This window comes from Gymnoscopelus braueri, assembly GCF_963280865.1.
Source record: "Gymnoscopelus braueri genome assembly, chromosome: 15".
Taxonomy (NCBI): Eukaryota; Metazoa; Chordata; class Actinopteri; order Myctophiformes; family Myctophidae; genus Gymnoscopelus; species Gymnoscopelus braueri.
Window position 1 is genome coordinate 29,641,497 of NC_137620.1, and position 23,001 is coordinate 29,664,497.

Sequence of the window (23,001 nt, forward strand, 5' to 3'; positions counted from 1 at the left end):
AATTTTGAGGTACTTTTACTGGAGTATTTCCAATTTCCAACACTTCTACTCTACTACATCTCTGATCTCTTAAGCAAATATTGTACTTTTACTCCACTACAATTATTTGAAAACTTTAGTTACTTTGCAGATATGAATGATTACATTATAAAACACACATTAACCACTTTAGCCCTATTTTATACATTGGCTATTTTCAAATAGCCTATCTACAAGCTCACATCGCACGCGTGTGTGCTTGTAGATCTGCTATTTTCAAATATTTTAGTGCTTTTACTTTTGGTACTTTAAGTATATTTTGATGCCAATACTTTTGTACTTTTACTCAAGTAACATTTCGAACACAGGCCTTTTACTTGCCTTTTACCTTTTAACAGAGTATTTCTACATTGCAGTATTGATACTTTTACTTAAGTAAAATATCTGAGTACTTCTTCTTCCACCACTGTAGGCTAGAAAAAGATGACAGGGGGCTCAGTGAGGAGGAGGGGCCAACCAGCTGCTCTGAACAGCACAGAGAGGACACCTCAGGACAGCAGTCACACTACCAGAATACTAGAGCTCTCAGGGAGACAAACATCTGCTTCCTCAAAGAGCTTTTCACATTGTTTTCCTACAGACTACTATGGACCACATATCAGGGCAAACTCATCTCGGCTGCCTCATTCTTTTTCCTCTACTGATGTCAATCCATGCCGATGGTAAGGGTAGGTATAGGTTATTAGTATTAATGTCATAGTGATGGAATTTATATAGTTAGATTATATATATTTGGGCTCTTAAATGTAGCCACTATTTTAGAACACCAAATGCACTTTTAAAACCCGTCACAATGTTGTTTAGCGGGGTAGTGGGCTGCCTGAATAAACAGGTTAGGTCCTGTAAAATGGTAGCCTTAAAGGGCTACACAACCAGAACGATGCCTATACGATAAATATACATATATAACAATCGTTCTAACGAGTCCACACCACAACTATAATGGCCGTGGTGGACGATGTTGTTGGGATCGTTTTCATGAACAATAGATCTGGTACACTGACAGCCAATCAAAACCCATCAGAGTAACACCTGGGATGCAATGGGTGTCGTCCTCAGAATAGGGCCGTTCGGACCCCGGCTTGCCCTCACACCCCCGGTAGCGCAAGCCTCTCTTCTGTAGTAAAAATAAAAAAAAATGCACTTTCGCTACTCACCAAAACAAAGACGGTTTTAAGATGTTGAAAGCCTACTTTCTTTAGTGGGACCACTCGGAACCCCCCCATCTCACGCCTAAAACAAACTTTTGGCCAGAAAATAAAATATTCCACTGGATGGAAAAAGCTTTTAATTACCATTGACCAAATTGTGCATACTCCTGTCATAACTGTCAAGCCAAAAATTCATAAATAAATAAAACAAACCAAATGGACGACATACTACTACACCATACATCTCCATACATCTCTACCTGACCTGTGACATGATTGGCTCTCTCCCTGGAACGGTTTGTTGGTCTTCTTGCCCACTAGGTCTAAATTAAGCATGGTGTAACAGCCCTCCATGGGTAACAGGTGTTGCGCATTCCCTTGTTGTTCTCAGTTCCTCCAGAAGATGGCGTCAGATAATCTGTTTTCAAATGGCTGTCAATAAAAATACATTTGAACCTCAGAATGCCACTGTTCAAGAATCAGTTTGTCAAGCAACCAAATTTAATGAAAACATTATTTTACAAAACATTATTATTACAATGGTTTTGCTTAAAGATATTTACTTAAAATGCTTAAATAGATTAACTAGAAAAGTGTGCTCCTCAGAAGGCAGATCCCCGCCAGGCCGGGTTGACTTGCCTACCCATGCAGGGCTGTGTCAATTGTGGGTTGCAGCCACCCGGACTCCGGGAAGCTGCAGGGGAAATAGAGTTCACTGTACGCGTTTGTGGTGGTCAGAAGTGAATGCGGTTTTGGAGGTGCACTCTATAGAGGCCCTTCAAATTTGGGTAGCCTATGATTGGATGGTGCATTCATGATATGGTGTTTTTTGTGAAGGCAAGTACAAGAAAATGGTATGGAGTATCAAAACCCTTTTTGATGATCATTGTCACGTGACCCATGAGACAATTTGCGGCTGCTTTGATGGAAAAGGAATCATGTTTTGGCAACAAACAGTGACATTTGTAGTGTGGCAGACAGTGGCACCCCCTATGGGTGTAAGTACAAACGCGTATGGCTCTGCATTTAGAGGCTCCTAAATGTGGGATTCAAATTCGGGGCAGAAGGGTTATAATTTGCAACATTTGGTTTTGCAAAAGGGGCCCCTCATGCAAAATATGGAAGCCAATCACAACTAATTGTAATGTACCTTTTGAATTCAAGAACACTTGGGTCGCCTTTGTTCTCTGACCAGTTGTAATGTAATCTAAAAAATCTGACTGATGAATGTTGATCACATGACTTGAATTGAGTTTTGTACAAAATTTGGAGGAGTAGTAGCAAAAAGTGTGTTTTGAAGAAAACGCTAAATGGCAGAAAAGGAAGTGAGGCGGAGATGGGCAGAGCCTATTAGGAGAGTTGCATCATGATCCAAGGATTTATTTGATTGTACACCCTAAGGTTCAGGGTTTATAGGTAAATGTGACAATGTCTGTTATAGCACCACCATGAGGCCGATTTTGAACATTTGGGGTGGTGGTTCTTCCTTGGCCTACTGGGAGTGTGCGCGTTTCACGCCGGCGGTCCAGCGGTGCCCGAGCTGCTCACAGACAGACAAATGTAATCCCTCGCCTTCGGGTGTTCCGGCCTTGGCGGGGAATAATTAAAAACACACATTTAACCAGGGCTGCTGTAAGGCATGGGGCACTGGTGACCAGGATTCAGAGGGAGGACTCAAACAGTGGATTACATAACATAAGTATGCAGCTGTCACTTCAAATCATCACACCTAAGTGTTTACACACACCCCAGCAATTTTCCGCACCACTCCAGTTCGCCTCACAAGTAATATATGCATGCACACACACACACACACACACACACACACACACACACACACACACACACACACACACACACACACACACACACACACACACACACACACACACACACACACACACACACACACACACACACACTATGTTTCTTGGAGCTGCTGCTGAGCCCATACACAGCCAGGAGACCACTAGACAAAGGTCTTCATTCCTTGTTCTAAACTGAAATCTAAAGCCTCATTTATATTTGGTTGTGCCGTGGAAATAGTTGATACAAGCTAGGTCTTCTATTTCCAGACACCAGCACACAAGCATTGTGTGACCAGCATGGGTGTGTTTCAATGGGTCTTGGTTTCACCACAGTTCGGACTGTCTAAACCAACTGACTGTTTCAAGCAGCACCTACAAACACATTCGTTATTTGATTATTTTTTATCGGTTAGCCTTTTTAAATGCTTGGGACCATGATAGCTTTGTACACTTTATCTTTTTAAATATATATTTTAATATATATATTAATTATAACTTTTTGTTATATTTTTACATGTAGGCTACTTCAGCTTGTATTTCGCTTCTGTTATGAGAAGCACTTTTCATACTTAAAGTTTCCATTCCATTATTGTTTTGAACAGGTGAGGTTTCTGTCATCTGTCCCTCTCAACCAATTGTCATAAGTCCTGGAGAAGATGCAACTCTGTCCTGTCACCTGGAGCCTGAACTCAACGCTGAGAACATGACTGTGGCGTGGACAAAACTGAACCAGGTGGAAGATGGACCCAAGAATGAGAAGCAACACAAACCCTACCTCCATATACACCAACATGACGGCACATTTCCTCAGAAGGATCTGTCTTACAAGGGACGGACGTCACTGTTTGTTGACGAGCTGAAGAATGGGAACGTGTGGCTGAAGCTCTCCAGGGTGACGCTGTCGGACACAGGGAGATACAGACTCTTCATCCCTAAACTGAACAGCCAGGTCAAGGATGCTGTTGTAGAGCTTGTTGTAGGTGCGGCTCTTTAGCTTGTGTACATAGTACATACTTAGTAGGGGTGGGACGATATGGGTACCTCACGATACGATATATATCACGATATTAGGCCCACGATAACAATATATATCACGATATTCGATATATATTGCAAGACATTTCACCAACGATATCTGAAAATATCGATATATTGCGATATCACGATATATTGCATGAAATTTCACCAACGATGTATCACGATAGTCCTTGTATTCAATTCATAAACACATAAAATAGCACCAAACAGTTCAAAATCATCATTACACAAATACAGAGTAGGAAAAACAACGTATCACAAACTAAAAATAAAAAATAAAAAATAATATATATATATATATATTTCTTTTTCTTTTTTGGCAGTATATCGATTATTTATCGCGGGAGAAAGTATCGCGATATATCGCGATATCGATATATCGTCCCACCCCTAAGTTAGTGAAGTTGATTCAAATCATTTGCTCCAGGTCAGATCATGTAAAATATGGTCTATGGTCCTTCAACCATTACACAACATTGAAACAATATTCACTGTGGTTTACAGAAGAATCTGTCAACACAACAGCTGAAAGTGGAATAACAGAGCAGGGACAGAAGAATGTAACTCATTTGGAAGGTAAAGATGAACGTTTTGAATGCTTACATTACATTACTGTCATGTTTCCCCTCACAGTTATGATGAATACATATTTTGACTTGACTAATTGCATGTTGACACTGGAATTAATAATTTCAATAGATCCCACTTTTATGTATAAATAATAATAATACGTTTGATTTATATTGCACTTTACATTTGAAACAAACCTCAAAGTGCTACAGTACAGAACAAAAAAAACATTTGCCTAAAACAAATTTAAAAAGTAGGGTTAAAAAAAAGCAAGGGGGGCAAAGAAAAAGTCCTCTCTTAAAAGCATCGACAGACTGTGGAGCTCTTAGCTGGTCCGGGAAACACAGACATAAGATCCATTTACTCTGGACCAATGTAGAAATCATTTCAATTATAGACATAAAATTATTATTATATTATAGACAATTTCAGTGCAGCTGTAAGGTGTTCCAGTTACACTGAATGTTGAGATCAGATTTAAGTCTTCCTTTTTTCACTCTTCAAACATGGTGGCCAATCCCCTCATATCCAGTGGTAATCAGTCTCTAAACCTTTCCATGACATGACATGTTGGGGGTGGCCATAGCTGAGTGGTTAGTGAGCCCGCCTAGGGAGCCAGAGGCCTTAGTTGCCCTAGGTACGATTCTAGGCCAGGCCATTAAATGTGTCAATGAAATTTGTCCCTGAGCAAGACTCTTAACCCCTAATTGCTCACAGGCCCTCATTGGAAACAAGACCGCAAGGACTTTCATGAACGGACCTGTTAAAGGAATTATCCTTATCCTTACATCATAGATTGTCTTATCTGTGTTTTCAGGTGACATCTCTTACTTAGCAGATCCTAATAAGACTGAGGTTACTACCTTGGACATCGTGGCTGTTTGTTGTGCGGGATTGTTTCTACTTTGTTCATTGATCTACACCTGTTGCAGTAAGTCAAATGAACAGATAAATGGTTAATTATGGGCATGTGTACACTACAATACCACTGTGAAACAAGGAATTCTATTATCTGCCTTACAGAATACTACATATCTGAGCAGATGTTGGAGCAGACCCCAGATTCACCACCTCCCGACTTTACTCTTCTCCACATGGACCGGACACAACAGCTTTCTGGTAAATAGAGGGGGGGGGGTTATGATCCTATTGTTGTAGGAATAAACCCTGAAAACTTAACTCTTTGTTTGTCTGATCAAGACGACTAGGCTTTATAATGCTAATGTGCAGTCCGTTAATCGCCCAAGAGAGTTTACTGTAGTAATTTCTTCTGTTGTTTACATTCACCCTCGAGCCAACACCGACATGGCATTAAATTAATTGCACTGGATTATCAGTGAGCAGGAGAGCGCTAATCCTTATGCTGCCTGTATTGCTGCAGGAGAGCTTAATAATAAGGGTAACCTTAAGAACGTTCTCCCAAAATTTGATCAACACATTACAAGCATTAACCCATTCAATCCGGGAACGCTTCTGTGTCATTTTAGATTTTAGCTATAACCATTATTTCATACTTTGGCTATTCAAAAATAGCAGATATACAAGCTCATAGCGCGGCAACGAGTGCCGCGCTATGAGCTTGTAGATCTGCTATTTTTGAAAAATCTTGAAAATGTGTGCAACTCTATGAATATGTATATTTTTAAAGGGAACATTTTTGACTCAAATATTTGCTTTTGGTGGTCCAACAAAATATTTTCAGATGGGGGTCCGCGGCCAAATACATATAATTTTGGGGGTCCTTGACATGTTTGAGAACCACTGATATAGCAACATACGTTTTTCCAAAAAACTGTTAGGATTTAGAAGACATTTGTAGACTTCTTTGGATTGAATGGGTTAAGCCTACAAATCACTGCTTCACCCATTTATTTATTTTCCCGCACAATAAAAACAGTACAAAGGTAACCTTATTGAAAGACAAAGGGCAGGTGAGAAAGGAAACCCATACAGGGCCTGTACAAGGTTCTCACCTAAAATAATAAACAAGTAGTAAGTTAAACATAGTAATCAAACATAAGACATGACAAACAACAAGTATCTTCTGTGCAGTTGTGTGTGTGTGTGTGTGTGTGTGTGTGTGTGGGTGGGTGGGTGCGTGTGTGTGTGTGTGTGTGTGTGTGTGTGTGTGTGTGTGTGTGTGTGTGTGTGTGTGTGTGTGTGTGTGTGTGTGTGTGTGTGTGTGTGCGCGCGCGTGCGTGTCTGCACATGTGTGTAAGTGTATGCAGAAGTAGGGCTACATTATATGGTAGAAGTAGGGCTACATTATATGGTAGAAGCAAGTGGAGAGGCTTGATTCATCAGGCCGGTCCTCCACCCATCATTCGGCTATCCCAGTGATTCTCAACCTTTTCATGGCTCTTCATGGCTTATAGCTCCAGTAGTACCTCGTAGAAAGCCATGAGCCATGGCTTAACAATATAAATTAAAGTAGGCTTTATTACTGACGTGTTTTTCTAAATGCACCCGGACATGTTTCATTATTCTGTTTCTATGCTATTTCAACTGCCTCAGTCCATTGTATATATATATTTGTATTATGTTTAACCTTGCACTGTATGTATCATATTTTTTACACTGCTCATAATGAGGGATATTTGATACATCCTTGTTCTTTCTATCTCTATTCATTTCCCCTTGATGTAAACCGATGATGGGACAATACAGTTGAATCTGAAATTGATGACATACTTATTTTTGTCTCAGTAGAAGAGTTTCAAGCTTTATGTTGAGGCTGCTGCACGACTATATTTTATGAAATGACGTTTATCTTTTCGTGTTTTATTGATAACCAGAAACAGAAGATTTGACGAATTCAGTGGTTGGACATTACCCGGACCCGGTGTCTTCGTACTGTTACAAGAACGGCCTTTTTACATATCCTGGCCCTGCCCCGCATATCAGCTAAAGGGAGCACTGCAAACATTTATCCGGTGTCCTACAGGTACCAATGTAATATCAGCCAATGGCCAACGGCAGTGGCATGGTGACTCTGATTATAAGAGGTGTCTCCTTTGACTATATACTGTAGCGTTCAATCACCTTTTCCCTCACAATATAATTATGATTGCCACGTGTCCTGGTGCACCCCCTTCGCAAAAAAAAAAAATGTTTTGGATCAGAGTCAGAGATCCTTCTGTCCACAGTCACATTCAGGTGTTTTACAATTAGCTATAGAAACTGGTACTCATGAGGACAAAAGTGTGACTTGAAAGAAATTGAAAACTAAAACCATTTTCTATTTATATGTTATTATTATTTATTGTACAATTTATTTTATTTATGTATTTATTGTTAACCTCTTTTTGGTTAGATGATCATGAAAGACTTTAATCATGTATTAGGAAACATACAGATTTTATATTTAAGGCATGGGGGATTTTTTTTTTGCAGGCCTATGAAATGGAGTTTGTAAGTGTTGTGTTTATCATTGTACGCCTTTGCAATGTTTATACTGTATGTTGTGTCCGGTGAGTCCATATGGGCGTGGCACCTTTTGGTCCATGACACAAAATCCATATCAATCATCTTAGAAATCTTGGCCTTTATAATTAGACCTATTTGACCCCGTGGGGGAAATTCAGTTTTCAACGTCAATTAGCTGGTTGCTGCCCAAGTGGTCAGGGGGAGCAGTTAGAGCAGGGATGTCAAACATACGGCCCGCGGGCCGGATCAGGCCCGCTAACTAGTTTAATCCGGCCCGCGAGATGATTTTGCAAAGCATAAAAAAAAAAAAAAAATTAAACTTTTTTTTTTTTTTAGTGCCAAAAATGTTTTAATAGTTTTTTGGCCAAGTCTACACCTGCAACCACACGTAACTTCCACTTTCCTCTTCTTCTTCCTCGTCTTTGTATTGATATTGTTTGTGTTGGAGCGCCTCAGTGCGGCTGCAGAGTTCATGTGCAACCTCTTCCAGAGAGAGATAGAGACACTAGAAACTCTGCTGGAGACACAAAACAAACTGTGTAGACTTGCCCCTTTGAAATAAAATGTATTTTGGCACACAAAAAAAAAAATCTTAACGGTTATCAATTAATTAATCGGTAAGGCCTAACGGTAAACGGTTAATAAAATGTCTCCATTTGGCCATACCTATTTGTGAAGTTTACATTTTCAGAATGTGCTTGTACTAACTAAGACTAAGTAAAGTAAACAAAGAAAACTATCTGAAGTTGTTGTTATTGTTATTATTAGTTATTATGCCATGATTTTCCGGTCCGGTACCGGTCCGGTACCGGTCCGGCCCTCTGGCCCTCTGGCCCTCCTCCATGTGGCCCCTGAGCTAAAATGAGTTTGCCATCCCTGAGTTAGAGGTTAAGTGTCTTGCTCAGGGACACCTCAACACATTGCCAGGGCCAGGAATTGAACCTGGGATCTTCTGCTTCCCAGGTGGGTGCTCTACCCATTCAGCTATGGCCTAGCCCTCCTGCCCTGCCGAGACCCTTAAGCTTTCCATTAAACAGCCTCACATTGGGGAATTAGTTGTTCACCTGCAGTGCAAAGATGCCCCAAAGATGCCCTTGAGTGTGCCTTTCACATAGCTCCTGGTCCATAGAACTGTGACTGTGCATGTGCTGTATTTTCCTCATTGACCCAGTTTACAATGGCTACACTGTAGTAAAAATCAAGAATATACTTTCACTACTCACCAAAACAAAGGCTGTTGTAAGGTGCTGATAACCTTTTCTCTGCTGTGGGAAGATTCTCAGAACCCTTTTTTGTAATAAAATAAAATGATCCACTGGTCTGAGAAACTTCTTCTAATCACTCACTACTGCTATTTAGGCTGCTCTATAACAGGTGTAAGGTAAAACATGACCTGTCCCACCCAATGGCATAGGATATGACAATTAAGAAAGTGGAAATGTTAAACTTGAACTGAACCTATTTTCTAAAAGTAGAAATTTCAATATGGAAGTCTATGATAACTATTTTGAACTTGAAAATAAAGTGTAAACTATTAACTCAACTTGCTATTGAATTATAAAACATGTATTTGTATTATTAATATTAATTATTTTCAAAGTTAGTATGGAGTGTAAAAGTTATGAAATATCGAAATGGCAAAACAAATGAAATTGTCCACAGGGTGGTGCTAGACAACACAGATATTCCTCAGTAAACTGATAATGAGATCTGGGGTGTGTCCAGGGACAGCCAGGGGTTGGCACCAGCAGTGGTGTAAAATAACTGAGTATTTCCAATTTTCAATACTTTTACTTCTACTCCACAACATCTCAGAGGAAAATATCGTACTTTTTCTCCACTACAATTATATTAAAACTTTAGTTACTTTGTAGATTTAGATAGAACATACATTAACCACTTCAGCCCTAAATATATATATATATATATATATATATATATATTTATATTTAAAAATAGCAGATCGACAAGCCCACAATGCGGCGTGATGCGACGCATTGTGAGCTTGTAGATTGGCTATTTTCAAAAGATTCTTTATACATTTTGAACTACATTCTGCACAATGAATACTTTTACTTTTGGTACTTTAAGTATATTTTGATGGCGATACTTTTGTACTTTTACTAAAGTACATTTTGAATACGGGACTTCTACTTGTAACAGCGTATATTTACATTGCAGTATTGATACTTTTACTTAAGTAAAACATGTGAGTACTTCTTCCATCACTTGGCACCAGGCCATACCTGAAGTGGTAGCTAGGGAGAGTAGCCATGCAGCAATCTACAATTCATGCTGTTTTCTTGCATTGTAACAGGAGTGTGAAATTAGCTAATAAAGCACCAACAAAATTATCTTTTTCTGATACTGTATAATAATTTGACACAAAATAGATTTTAAAATGTTTTTATTAGCTTATAGATTTTCACTACTATAGTAACAACGTTTGAATTCTCACCTTCCATCTATGGACACAACCCTTAAGTGTCTGTGTGTGTGTGTGTGTGTGCGTGTGTGTGTGTGTGTGTGTGTGTGTGTGTGTGTGTGTGTGTGTGTGTGTGTGTGTGTGTGTGTGTGTGTGTGTGTGTGCGCGTGCGTGCGTGCGTGCGTGCGTGCGTGCGTGCGTGCGTGCGCGTGTGTGTGTGTGTGTGTGTGTGCACGCTTGGACATATTGTGTGATTTATGGCACTAATGAATCACTCTGACTATGCAATGCAGTGTGTCTGCAGTGAATACGTTTATACAAAGGCTGCGTGATTCCCATAGGTGTGTCTCAGTGATGATTAAAGTCTAATATATACTTTGCGTTCAGTTGTTAAAAATCTATTACAACAGAAATATGAACTAGGCTGTGTTGGAGCTTCTTGTTTGTTGGGGTTGATGTCTGGTGACTATTACTGTAAGCCTAAAAGCACAGTAATCAGTTGAGGAGGTAATGATTAAAGGGACAATCCATCATATTGTCATCATTTTACTTAGTTCAGTAAAACAACGGAACTAAGTAGTGGTATTAAGTAACAACCAATCAGATGAATTGTGTGCATGTGACTGATCACCTGGCACTGCTTTGGGGTATCTGCTTGAACTAGCTCTGCAGGCTTTGTATCGTTCCATTCAAAAGGCGCTTTAATTATATAATTGTGTTAGCAATGCTATGGAGGTCACCAAAGCTGCAAACAATTACTTAGAAGAAGTTATCTTTCTCAACCCTTTCTATGAAACAAAAATAGGAACTGAATGCCCTTTATAGCAGTGGTTCTCAAACCTTTTCATGTCAAGGACCCCCATCTCAAAATATTTTGTTCCAGGGACCCCCAGAAGCAAAGATTTGAGTTACAAATATTCGCTTTAAAGAATATATATTCAAAGATTTGCAAAAATGGTGTTAAAAAATAGCAGATCTACATTTTTGAATAGCTAAAGTATAAAATATGGATAAAGGGGTTCAAATGATTGTGACGCTTTATTAACAAATTTTGCTGGGGACCCCCTGGTACCCCCCCAAGGACCCCTGGGGGTCCCCGGACCCCACTTTGAGCACCAATGCTTTATACTAAAAGTACTTGAATTTGTTCCAAATCATGTAGACCTCTTAAAAACACCAGCCATTCCATTCATATTAAAGAGAACTTGCAAACTATCATAGCTTGTATTTCTTTTAGTTTTAGCTTTTAAGCCTAATCTATTTCTGTAAAGTTTAAAACTTTTTTTTCCCTTCTTCTTTTTGTATGTGGTTGAGTGACTAAGTCAGGGGCCGGGCTAAAGCATGATTGCAAGAGACGAGGGCAGGAAAAAATGTCTTTGTTTTTTTTGTGTGTGTGGGGGAGAGAGTTTGCGTAAAGAACGTGCCTGTCCTTGCCTTGACTGCACTTCCCTTCATTCTCTCCATCGGCGTGCAGTTTGCTTCCGCCACCAATATTTGCAAGGTAAGTCTCACCAGGAAACTCTTGGCTGAATATTCTTTATAATATTGTTAATGTTAGGATAGCTGTTTTGACACTTTTCTGTGTCCTTTTTTTCATTCTCATATGATCTTTTTGCCAAAAGCTCACCAAAAAAAGAAACAAAACGCTTTGTTTGTTTTCTTCCTGTCACTGCATTCCAAATCTGTTCATCAGACATTCCTTCCTGGAAATAACAGAAGAATCTGCAGGGTGGAACAATAAAATCTCAGTTACTCTCCCATAACTTCCCTCCCTTTTTCTCTCTTTCTCTTTCTCTTTCTCTTTCTCACTCTCTACTTCCTTCTCCTGTCCTTCGTTTTTTTATTACCTTTCTACTACAGTATTTTAAGGTGAGTGTTGTAACTTAGTTGAGGAGATTTATAGGTAGGTTATGTTAAAAATAAGTTATTAGTATAAAATATCATACACATGACAATAACTTTAACTGTGCCAACTGCCCTTTCCACATCCAGTTATTCTCTGTAATCAGATAGTCATAGTTACCATCTCATAAAATGTTTTGTATCTTTAGCTTTGTATTTGTCGTTGAGCTGTTCGTATTTGGATTGGCTTTTTCATTTATTTACTTCAGTCTCCCCTCTCATTATCCAATCCCTTTATCTCCCAGACGTAGTGGCTACACCCTGCCCTACACAGTACACGCACGCTCACGCGTGACACGCACAGGTACACACAAGCGCACACACAGGCATGCATGCACGAGCAGTCGCGCACACACACACACACACACACACAAACACAGAGTCAATCGACAGATTGGGCTCATATCTCTCTTCGCCTCCTGCTCCGTCTGCCTGCATATTGTCAGCTCTCATATTTCTGTCTGGTTACTAACGCATGAATGACTGATTTGTTCAGTGACCCCTGTAGCCTATCTCTGACCTTACATCTCCATTCGTCTCTCTCGCTCCAGCCCTCTGTCAACTCTCTTGATCCTCTCTCTCTCTCTCTCTCTCTCGCTAACTCCATCTGACCAGATACTACGAGCCTAGGATGTGTTTCTGTCTTACACCTCTGTCTGCCTCTCTGGTTTTTTCATTAGCCACATCCCAAAGCAAGACTGGACTCCCTGTTGCGTTAGCATCCTGCTTCATTCCTTCCTTTGTCCCACATCAAGTAAAGTTGTCAGATTGCAGATGATTGGTCTCTGAAAATCAGTGCTTGCTAAAGAGAGTATAAGAAGAAACAGTCGTTTATTCCTCTTCACCTCACTATCTGACGCAAGGCCCTCATAGGTGCAAGGCCCTGTGCGACTGCCCCATTCGACCCCCCTGGATTCTGAAAAGTTGTCCAAATGTACACATTAAGAGACAGTACATAATAAATGGCAAAACAATATGAATAATCATTTTTCATTTTGGGCAAATTGTGCCGGTATGGGACAGGCCAAATGGTCACCAAAATCGTTAAGAGTCATTCTCAAGGGAGCGTGAAGATAGATAGTAATAAGTGATCTGTTTAACAGCGCAGCAAAGACATCTCCCCATGCTTTGTCACTTTCTCTGATAAAATATGGAGCTGCACCAGGGGGGACAGGGCGGCAATGGGCATACAAGCCATGCCGAGGCAGAGGAAAGGAAACAGCAGAGGGACAAAATGAAGTAGCTGGGAAGCTTGAAAAACTAGCCGCTGTAGCTCTCCCAGTAATTATCAGCTTGGCGTTTAGCTTTAGCAACCAGGAACCAGGAACCCGACTCCCCCCCCACGGTGCCCTATCCACGGGCCACGGGTATCATCATCCCAGCTCCTGTTACCACCAGCATATAAGCTAACCAGGCCAGGTGAGCGCAAACACTCCTCCTTGCCGGCACCCCGTGATCCCTTACACACATATACACACACCAGCACGTTCGCACACACGCCAGTGAACAGGCAGAATGGAGCCGGAGTCAGGCAGCGTACCCGGGGAGATCATACAGTTAAGTGGATCGGGGCATTTTCTCTCTCTGCTTACTTACTCTTCAAGTAGCTTGTCCAAGCATTGTAACCCTAACCTGCCCGGGCCCTTGTGTGTTCTGTGGAAGGGCCCTCTCTCTTCCGCTCTTTGCTCATGCCCTTCCTAGCATTTATGTGTTCAAATATTTACTCTCCTGCTCTGTCATTCTCTCTTTCTGCCATGACAAACACTTTTACTAACTTGTTTTCCTGTTAGGAAGTGATGCAGTGATGATGGGTGACTCTGCTTTAGGGTTGCAATAAATACAGATATACTGTAGCCTTACAGTGCAACATTATAGTAAATGACACATACTGTATATATACAGTATATCATGATGATATCAGAATCAGAATGCAGGAATTATGATTCAGGAGTCCAGCTTCACTAAGGCTTGTAAGAGGTGGTAGCATCAGGGCAGGGTCGAGCTGGCTTTGGCTTCCTGTGTATGTCAGATGCAGCTGTTTGTTGACCTCCAACAACAGCTCACAATTAACCCAAACAAGTTTCCCTTTCCGCCAGTATTTCTGGGCATCACTCCATGAGAATACATCTTATCTGAAATCAGGAGATAAATGTGTAGTTTGTATGCAAAACATGCCTCTCTGAGGATGGTTCAGAAAATGCATCAGATTTGCAGACACAACCTTAAACATAATCACACACGTGCATGCGCGCACACATGCACGCATGCACACACACACATGCACACACACACACACACGCGTCCGCACACACACACACACACACACACACACACACACACACACACACACACACACACACACACACACACACACACACAAAATGATAGATCAGTGGTCAGTTATTTTATCCTCTTCTGACTTCAATCGCTATAATCAACTGAGGCCAATTAGATTGAGCACTCTATTTAATCGACCCTGTTGGGCCAAGTTGTAATTGAGCCATATTAGTGTCAATCATGTCCTATGTTTATTCTACGCAATACAATCCTCAGTGGACCACTTTTAGAGTTAAATTAACATTGAGGATTTTGCTGTGTATCTTTTATCAGTATTGTTTACTCCTTGGTGCCTGACTCGAAGCTGAAATTAAATGAAAAGTTTGAAAACTGATTGACATTTGCATTTGTCAGAGACAGATTGTGGCTACTTTGTATAGTATTTACAATACATGTACAATTATTTAAAAGATGAGACCACAACACTGTTGCAGCAATAGTTTTACAGCACGTTTTTTTCCAGAATTATAGCAGTTTTCACAGAAACTCATGTGTGTGTGTGTGTGTGTGTCTTAAACACTGTAATGAGTCTCAATCTGCATTATAATCAAAATTTGAATGGAAATTGTGTGCTCTTGTGTGTAGTTGTAAACTAGGTATACTGCAGTTTTACACTTTCATCCAGTGAAAGATTTCTGAACTACCAAAGCACAGAGTAGTTGGGAAACATGTAAATTAATGCATTGTACAACTACAGCTGTAGAATGGATTTAATTGCAAGGCCTGTCTATAATGTGTAGATTGTTGTTCTTTCTATTCACCACTATTTTATACTTCGCAGTATGACAGTGTCGCACAGCGATCTTTGACCACTATAAGTCAGGCATCCCTATTTTGGGCATGTCATGACATGCCCAAAAACCCACTGTTTGGGAAACAGTGCTCTAATGGAGTCCCACAACAATATACAGGCCTCAGTCTCACGTCACATGTGACATGATCCAACTTGAGTAAAGACACACCCTACTTGTATGGGTGTGTCTGTATTCAAGTGTTCTGTTCTCAACTCAACATTCACCAACAGCCTACTGTGAATCTTAAAATATGTACTTTGTTGTACGACTGTGTTACTCTTTTCCTGCGAGCGACATGGTTGTACAATGCTGTTTAAATGGCTTGCCTTTACTCTATCTCTTTTATTAGATTAGAATGTGGGTGCGTGGTTAAACACCTTTCTTAGTCGGGAGTCATTTTCAGCCAAAAGTGTTTCACCACAAAGATTTAGTTATATTTTAAGTTTTCTCCCATCTGACACCCCCCCACACCACCACACAACTGCTCTGTCCTTGGGAAATACTCTATTAAGGAAGTACAAGAAATATATACTACCTCCTATGGTGATCAGTAAACCACTTCCTTCAGAAGAACAATTTTCCATTCGCACCCTAGCTCACTAGAACCCACAACCTCACCCCTCCTCCATTCAACCAGAGCGTACATACATCTGTTTTTCTTTCCGCAGCCTTATCATCTCTCCATACCTGCCATTCCTCCCAATTTTGAATGACTTATTTTAAATTGTTACATTTCTTCTCGATGTATGTGGATCTTTCATCTTTATTTGATGACTGCATTTTGATCTGCATTTCTTTTGTATCAAAAGTGCTATAAAAATATCATTATACTCGGAAGATATATGATAATATCAGTATTATTATTATTATTATTATTATTATTATTATTATTATTATTATTACACTTATTATTATTATTATTATTATTATATACAGTAGGGGAAACATTTGCATATAATTAACATGATCAGTTTTCTGACTACAAGTTATTTCTTCTCCTCTCTCCTTGCAGAATGCTCCAGTTCCAGGCAGCACCAGGGCAGTTTGGACCAGATGTCCGGGAGCCAGGGGTCACGGTGTGGAGGGTGGAGAAGTTGAAGGCAGTGCTGCTGGATCCCTTGGAGGTGGGGGCCTTTTTCAATGGAGACTCGTACCTGGTACTGGATAACCGTGGATTCATGGGGGCCGACGTCCACATGTGGATAGGTGAGAGTCTAGTGAGCAACAGAAGTGGACATAATGGACCGGTTTTGTGCCCAGTGGTAACTAAGCGCAGACAATTCAATTAAACTGACTTTATGAATATATTTATAATAAGTACAGAGAACGAAAGTTCAGTTATAACGGCGTGTCCTGTTGAACACAGAACAGTGTATCAAGTGGTATCTTGATAGATCCCCAGGCTGATAACAGGACATATTTTGGCCAGGTAAAGCACCACTCTATCAAGATGAACTGCTAGCCAATGGCCTGTATAACGCACCTAATTACGGCTGTGGCTGTAATGTGGCTGTTAATAATTAACTTTTAAGAGCAATTGTGTCTGAAAAGCTACGAACCCTTCAGCTAATGTGATGATGACATTCGAGACAGGACACTGACCCTACGCTACGCATAATTATGCGAGGAGGGCAGAGATGGATGGGACAATGATGCCGGGGGGGACGGGGACGGGCGGAATTAAAAATTGTCTTGAGTAAAAGTACAAAAGTATTGGTATAAAAATGTACTTAAAGTACAAAAAGTAGAAAGTATTCATTTTGCAGAATGTCCCATTTCACAACTTTTCAAATTGTGAGCTTGTAGATCAGCTATTTTCAAAAGGCCTATAGGGCATAGGGCTGAAGTGGTTAAGTAGAAGCAAAAGTACTGAAAATTGGAAATACTCCAGTAAAGTAAAAAATGCCTCAAAATTTTACTTAAGTACAGTACTTAACTAAATGTACTTGGTTACTTTCCACCACTGGGGACGGGGTATGGGGGGTGGGGCTATGGGTTGTGTAGGGATTAGGGAGATAGAACAGCGGGACAGAACCCCCGATGGGATGGGCACGTTCCTGTGCCGGGCCCATTAAAAATGCAGGAGGACTCTTACAGTACTCAAATGTGGTTGTTGTTTCCAGCATGTATCCGGTGCTTAGGTAACACTGAGCCGGTTGTCACAGCTGGGAGAGGCCTGTCACCCTGCTCAAACATGGATCTCCGACCCCACTCTCCCTCGTATGACCCATTGACCTGTGTGCTGTTATTGTTTATACCTGTCGCTCGCCTGCCCCATTAATGCAGGCTTCGTTTGTTTCTATTCCCTTTGTCAGGGATCCCTTTGTTTTCCCTTCACATCCCGCTATGACGACTTAATCTCGTTTTGCATCATTTATTGTTTCCAATTTCCCCTCCCTTCTCTCTCTCTCTCTCTCTCTCTCTCTCTCTCTCTCACTTGCTCATTAAAGTCACTTGCAAGAGTCACTTGCAGCCCAAAAACTTTACTTGCCAAATGTAGCCTCAATAATTTAAAGCAAGAGGAAAGAAGGCATTTAAAAGTTGAAGCTAGCATGGACAATATTCACATGGAGGCCATTTTGCTCTTATGTCATGTCTGAGGGGGCAAACTGACATAATCATGTTCTGAACTTGTCTAACACTTCAAGCCCCCCCCCCCCCCCCCCTCTCTCTCTCTCTCTCTCTCTCTCTCTCTCTCTCTCTCTCTCTCTACCTTCCTGACAGGTGAGAAGTCATCCCGCGATGAGCAAGTGGCATGTGCCATGCTAGGCACCCAGCTGGACAACTTCCTGGGTGGTGACCCCATCCAACACCGGCATGTCCAGGGCTACGAGTCTCCAGAGTTCATGAACCTCTTTCCCAGAGGGGTCAGCTACAAGGTGGGGATGGGCCAAGCGGGAAAACCTTACTTCTATTTGCATGACAGCTGCTTGTTTGATTCTTGCATGGGTCACACAAACCCAACATTAACAAAAACCCTTCTGTAGAGGTCAAAGCTTTGGGGACGATGGTTGTTTGAATTGATGAGCTATTTTAGTGATTGGGAAAAATACAATTGATAATGAAAGGCTTCAAATGTCATGCAGCAATTCATTCTAATTATGTTATGTTATTATATGCTATATTATTAGTAGCCCAGAGTCAGATAAAATGACTGAGGTTTTATTCTAAAGCAGGTATTGTCGATTAAACACAAATGCAGTGTTAAGACATGCTGATCGTTTCACAATATCCATCATCAGCAAAGAGCATGCATGTGTATCTCAGTTTCCTCATTTGCCACATGGCTACTTCTCTAAGTGGCATGTGTAGAAACTTCTTGTTTCTTGCCACTTCTACTTCTTCCTTCTGCTTCTTTCTTTCCACATGACTTGCCACAGGCTAACTACCATATGACAACTCTGGCATTTCCAGATAAGAAAACAAGTAAAGGATATAAATCAACCCCCTGTATAGACAGTAACTGAAAAGAGATCGTACATGTTGCTGTTATTGTGATGTTATCTTAACATTCTAAAGACATGACAAACGTACAATATGTAAACACACTTAGTAGCTGGCAAAAAAAAAAAAAAAATGTTGCACTTTGAAAAATTCCTACCTAAACATGTGTTTTACTTCCAGGAGGGGGGCGTGGAGTCAGGATTCAGGAGGGCCCAGGGTTCCGGACCAGTCCACAGGTTATACCAGATCAAAGGGAAACGAAACATCCGTGGCAAGGAGGTGGAGCTGTCGTGGGAGAGCTTCAATAAAGGAGATTGCTTTATCCTGGACCTTGGGCAGGTGAAGGGAACTTTACATTGACTATGTCATTGTAGATGCAAGCTGGGACAGAAATGCCCATGATTTTCATGCTTACAATATGGAATGGTGTGGCTCAAATATGGATCTCGGACTTCATGCGGCCAAGATTATGGATTAAGGATTATGCATCCAAGTCCATTTTCAAATGTAATTGAAATTGTACAAATTTCATCCAATCAAGAGAAAGAAGGCTACAAAGATCAGTTATCAGCTTCCAGTTCCAATTTGTCATTCATTTGTTTCATCACTTCAAATTTCACTTGTTTATTCTGTATCCTGGCCTTGATAAAAAAATATATATACATATTGTACAGAGCCATCAGCATAATCCACTTCCCTATGCTCCTCAGACTATCGTGTCATGGACTGGTTCCCAGGCCAATATGTTTGAGAAGCAGAAAGTGCGTGAGATCGCCTCGCTGATTCGTGACACAGACAGGCATGGTAAAGCCCACATCATTGACATCAGCGAGGGGGAGGAGCCAACGGAGATGCTCAAGGTAAACACTGCGAAGAATAATGGCCTTTCTGTGTGGAGTTTGCATGTTTTCCCTGTGTCCCCTAGGGTAGATACCCTCACAAAAAACATGCTGTAATCCTGGTCTCTATACTGCCTCCCCCTGGTCAGCCGGGGCACCTGATGGAGGGGAAAGGAACTGATTGGAACTGATTGGAATGTTCCTTCCACGCCCTACGTCCTACCGGGGAAACTCCCCCCTGTGATAAGAAGCTGCCTGCTCACTCCTCAAGCAGAGGGAGAGTAGCGCCCAGGATTACTGCTTAGGCAATTGGTGAAACAATGGGTTACAAAATCGTGGGATAAAAATTGTAAAGGAAAAAAAAATAAATAATGTCCTTAATGATTAAATTAAGAACAATATGGTAAGTCATTAAGGGGGAGTTACAGAGTAATCATTTTTCATATTGAGGCCATTTGTATACAAGGTATGAAGGGAGTATATCCAAAATAGTTCTCTCGGTCTAGACTACAGTCTAGGGTAACCAAGACTGTAGTCTAAACCTCATCCAAAACAACCCATTTCTCTCGAGTGACAGGTGCTGGGACCAATGCCAGAGCTTGCAGTGAGCACTCCAGAGGAGGATAGCAAAGCAGATGCTTCCAACTCACCCTCTCTCTTCAAGGTAACCTCAGATGCAAAAGGGGTTTATAATATCAGTAGGCCAAACTATAAGTATGCTAGTGTCTAAAAATGTAATATTATACTTTGAATTCTGTTTCCCATCTAAGATTCACGGATCCAAGGTGAAAAGTTGTATTTTCATTTTCATTTGAAAAATGACAACATCTGTGTATCACAGGTGTCAGACGCGACAGGTTCGATGACAATGACCAAAGTGTCAGAGAAGAGTCCATTTGCCAAGGAGCTGCTGTTACGAGACGACTGCTTTATTCTGGACAACGGGGCCAATGGAAAGATCTTCGTCTGGAAAGGTCAGGAATCTTCGAACCTTGACCAACCAAATAAATGCACACAGAGGATAACGATAGTTTTCTGATGCTGGTGATAGATAGTATATAATTGAATCACTTTATCTTCATGTTTCTTATGAACTGTTTTGTTGTTTTTTGCATTGTCACTCCAGTGTAGTCTTTGCCAATTCGTCCCTTGTTTGTACAGGTATAGTCCCTGTCACTGCCAAGTGCCAACCCAATCTGGGAACCCATTCGGTTAAAAATCTCTCAAAACAGAATCTGTCTTGAGACATTACTTCCAACCTTTACTGTTTTTGGTCAGGGGGGATTGACAGCATGTCTCCTCTTATACACAGGAGTTGACGAGTTGTCAGTCTCTTCCTTTCACTTTACAGTGAGGAATTTCACCGGGAGGGTATAATGCGTGCGGAATCCTTCGAAATTCTGCTCCACATTGAACAGGCACCCCAAACAAGTTGTAGGAGTTGGTAGTGCACCCTCCGTTGTCAGCTTTTCGCCTTTGTTGGTTGGAATCCCCGGCCAAACCGTAGGACCACGGAGGAATCAAACTCCAGTCTCCAGGGCAGGAACTTTACCCCTGCACCACTGATGCACTAATTGAATGAAATTGTATTACTTTTAATACATTTTGAGATTGAGAGATTCACTCTCTTCTGTCTCTGAAGCTGACGGACTATTTTCAGACAAAAGTAGCATTGAAATGTATTACTAGCACTACTAAACTAGTTAATTGATTGACAGGTAGTGGAGCCAATGCCGAGGAGAAGAGAGAAGCTCTAAAGATGGCAGATGAATTTATCCAAAAGATGAACTATCCCAGGATGAAAACACAGGTGTGGCTCACAAACTGTCCAGACTCTTTCTGTATTATGTCTATAGCTATATAACATGAATGCACTGTTTGTTGCGCAAACTTGCAGTCACAAGAAGTCCTAAGTCCAGTGACTGCAATGTGTATACTACCGAAAGTGAATGTGTGCCATGAGCTCAACAACTGTAACAACCACACAATTCTAGATATTTTTGATCACGCTGGACATTTACTAGCTCTATTCAGTGAATATTTATTATTGTTTTTTTTTGTTTTTTACAAGCTTACATAGAAAGCCAAATTAACCTCCATTGTGATTTCCCCTCTATCTTCTGTTATTATTTTGCAGGTGGAGATTTTGCCACAAGGGAGAGAAACCATCATTTTCAAACAGTTCTTCAAGAACTGGAACTAAACATTTTCATGTGGCATTCAATGTTCTCATATCTTGCACTCATAATTCTTCCTCAAATACACTAGTTAGTCTCATGACCAGAAAAGGCAGCATTTGCATTTATATATATATATATAATTTCAGTACTTTACAAATATACTGTATAAATATGATTATTATACATTTATATAATTGTATGGTACTGTACTAAGAAAACATTGCTGGCATTAGACATGGGTAGACACAGTGATATGATGTCATCTGTACAAAGCTAAATTTGCCAGACATTTTCAATTATCACTCATCAGCCCTGTCACAGCGATCCATATGTATGGCTTTGTTCTCTCTGGTAATCACTCTATAGAGCCAACAACAGTACCTCCTATCCCTGTGTCTCCCTTAAAGCTGCACTATGTAACTTTCCTCTTCTACCCCGGATATGAACCCGGTTTCCTGCGCAAGTGCTAAACTTTTTACCATTGAGGTAATAGAGCATGCCTGCTTGCTCAGGGGAGAAATTGAATCTTGACCATCAGGTCAAAATCCTGTCTAGGTGAGACATGACCTTTGACACGATCTAAATGTATCTATAGAAGAGCGGGGGGACCAAATACAACCACCCCAATATGTATAAGTTATATTGTATTAACATATTCTACCATACAGATTGGACAAAATTACATTTTATTCATAAAACAAAGTTACATAGTGCCGCTTTAAATGAAATAGGAAAAATTGGTAAATTGTTGTAAGAGAGTAAAAATATATTGTATTTTGAGAGAGAGTGCAAAGATATTGGAGTATTTCAAATGCATTTCAGAATGTGTCTTAATTTAAAGAAAAGATGCAATATTGAGGATGACCACCCACTGTTGTTCAATATTTTAAACGGTCTAGTTGTGTAGTTAACAGTTTTTAAAGCCAAGATTTCATGAAGCTAAAATTAAATTAGTTTGGTTCTGTCTTTTTTTTATATTTGTTTAAGAATAACATAGATGTATTTTCCTGCATTTGAAAATAAGAAAATAAATCATAAAACAGGACAA

At 40.5% G+C, this 23,001-nt stretch overlaps 2 protein-coding genes across 5 annotated transcripts; both read left to right on the top strand.

The window, feature by feature from the left end:
- Window positions 1-581: 581 nt before the first annotated feature.
- On the top strand, window positions 582-7,772 carry LOC308102026 (myelin-oligodendrocyte glycoprotein-like). The gene is made up of 6 exons (XM_080451607.1): window positions 582-707; window positions 3,601-3,978; window positions 4,541-4,612; window positions 5,424-5,537; window positions 5,630-5,725; window positions 7,402-7,772. Exons 1-6 carry the CDS (start codon window positions 626-628, stop codon window positions 7,512-7,514), a joined length of 855 nt encoding a protein of 284 aa, XP_080307733.1. The 5' UTR covers window positions 582-625; the 3' UTR covers window positions 7,515-7,772.
- A 4,034-nt stretch (window positions 7,773-11,806) lies between these two features.
- On the top strand, window positions 11,807-23,001 carry capgb (capping protein (actin filament), gelsolin-like b). 4 transcript variants are annotated; one of them, XR_013934580.1, is made up of 10 exons: window positions 13,819-13,915; window positions 16,503-16,696; window positions 18,215-18,369; window positions 19,115-19,273; window positions 19,645-19,794; window positions 20,351-20,437; window positions 20,615-20,747; window positions 21,492-21,583; window positions 21,911-22,294; window positions 22,711-23,001. XR_013934580.1 is itself a non-coding variant. In XM_080451415.1 (9 exons), exons 2-9 carry the CDS (start codon window positions 16,504-16,506, stop codon window positions 21,974-21,976), a joined length of 1,035 nt encoding a protein of 344 aa, XP_080307541.1. In that variant the 5' UTR covers window positions 11,807-11,958; window position 16,503; the 3' UTR covers window positions 21,977-23,001. The 4 variants fall into 4 exon arrangements, 3 of the variants coding, with proteins under 3 accessions (XP_080307541.1, XP_080307542.1, XP_080307540.1); XM_080451415.1 differs by lacking the exon at window positions 13,819-13,915 and adding an exon at window positions 11,807-11,958 and having other exon boundaries at window positions 21,911-23,001; XM_080451416.1 differs by lacking the exon at window positions 13,819-13,915 and adding an exon at window positions 12,554-12,663 and having other exon boundaries at window positions 21,911-23,001.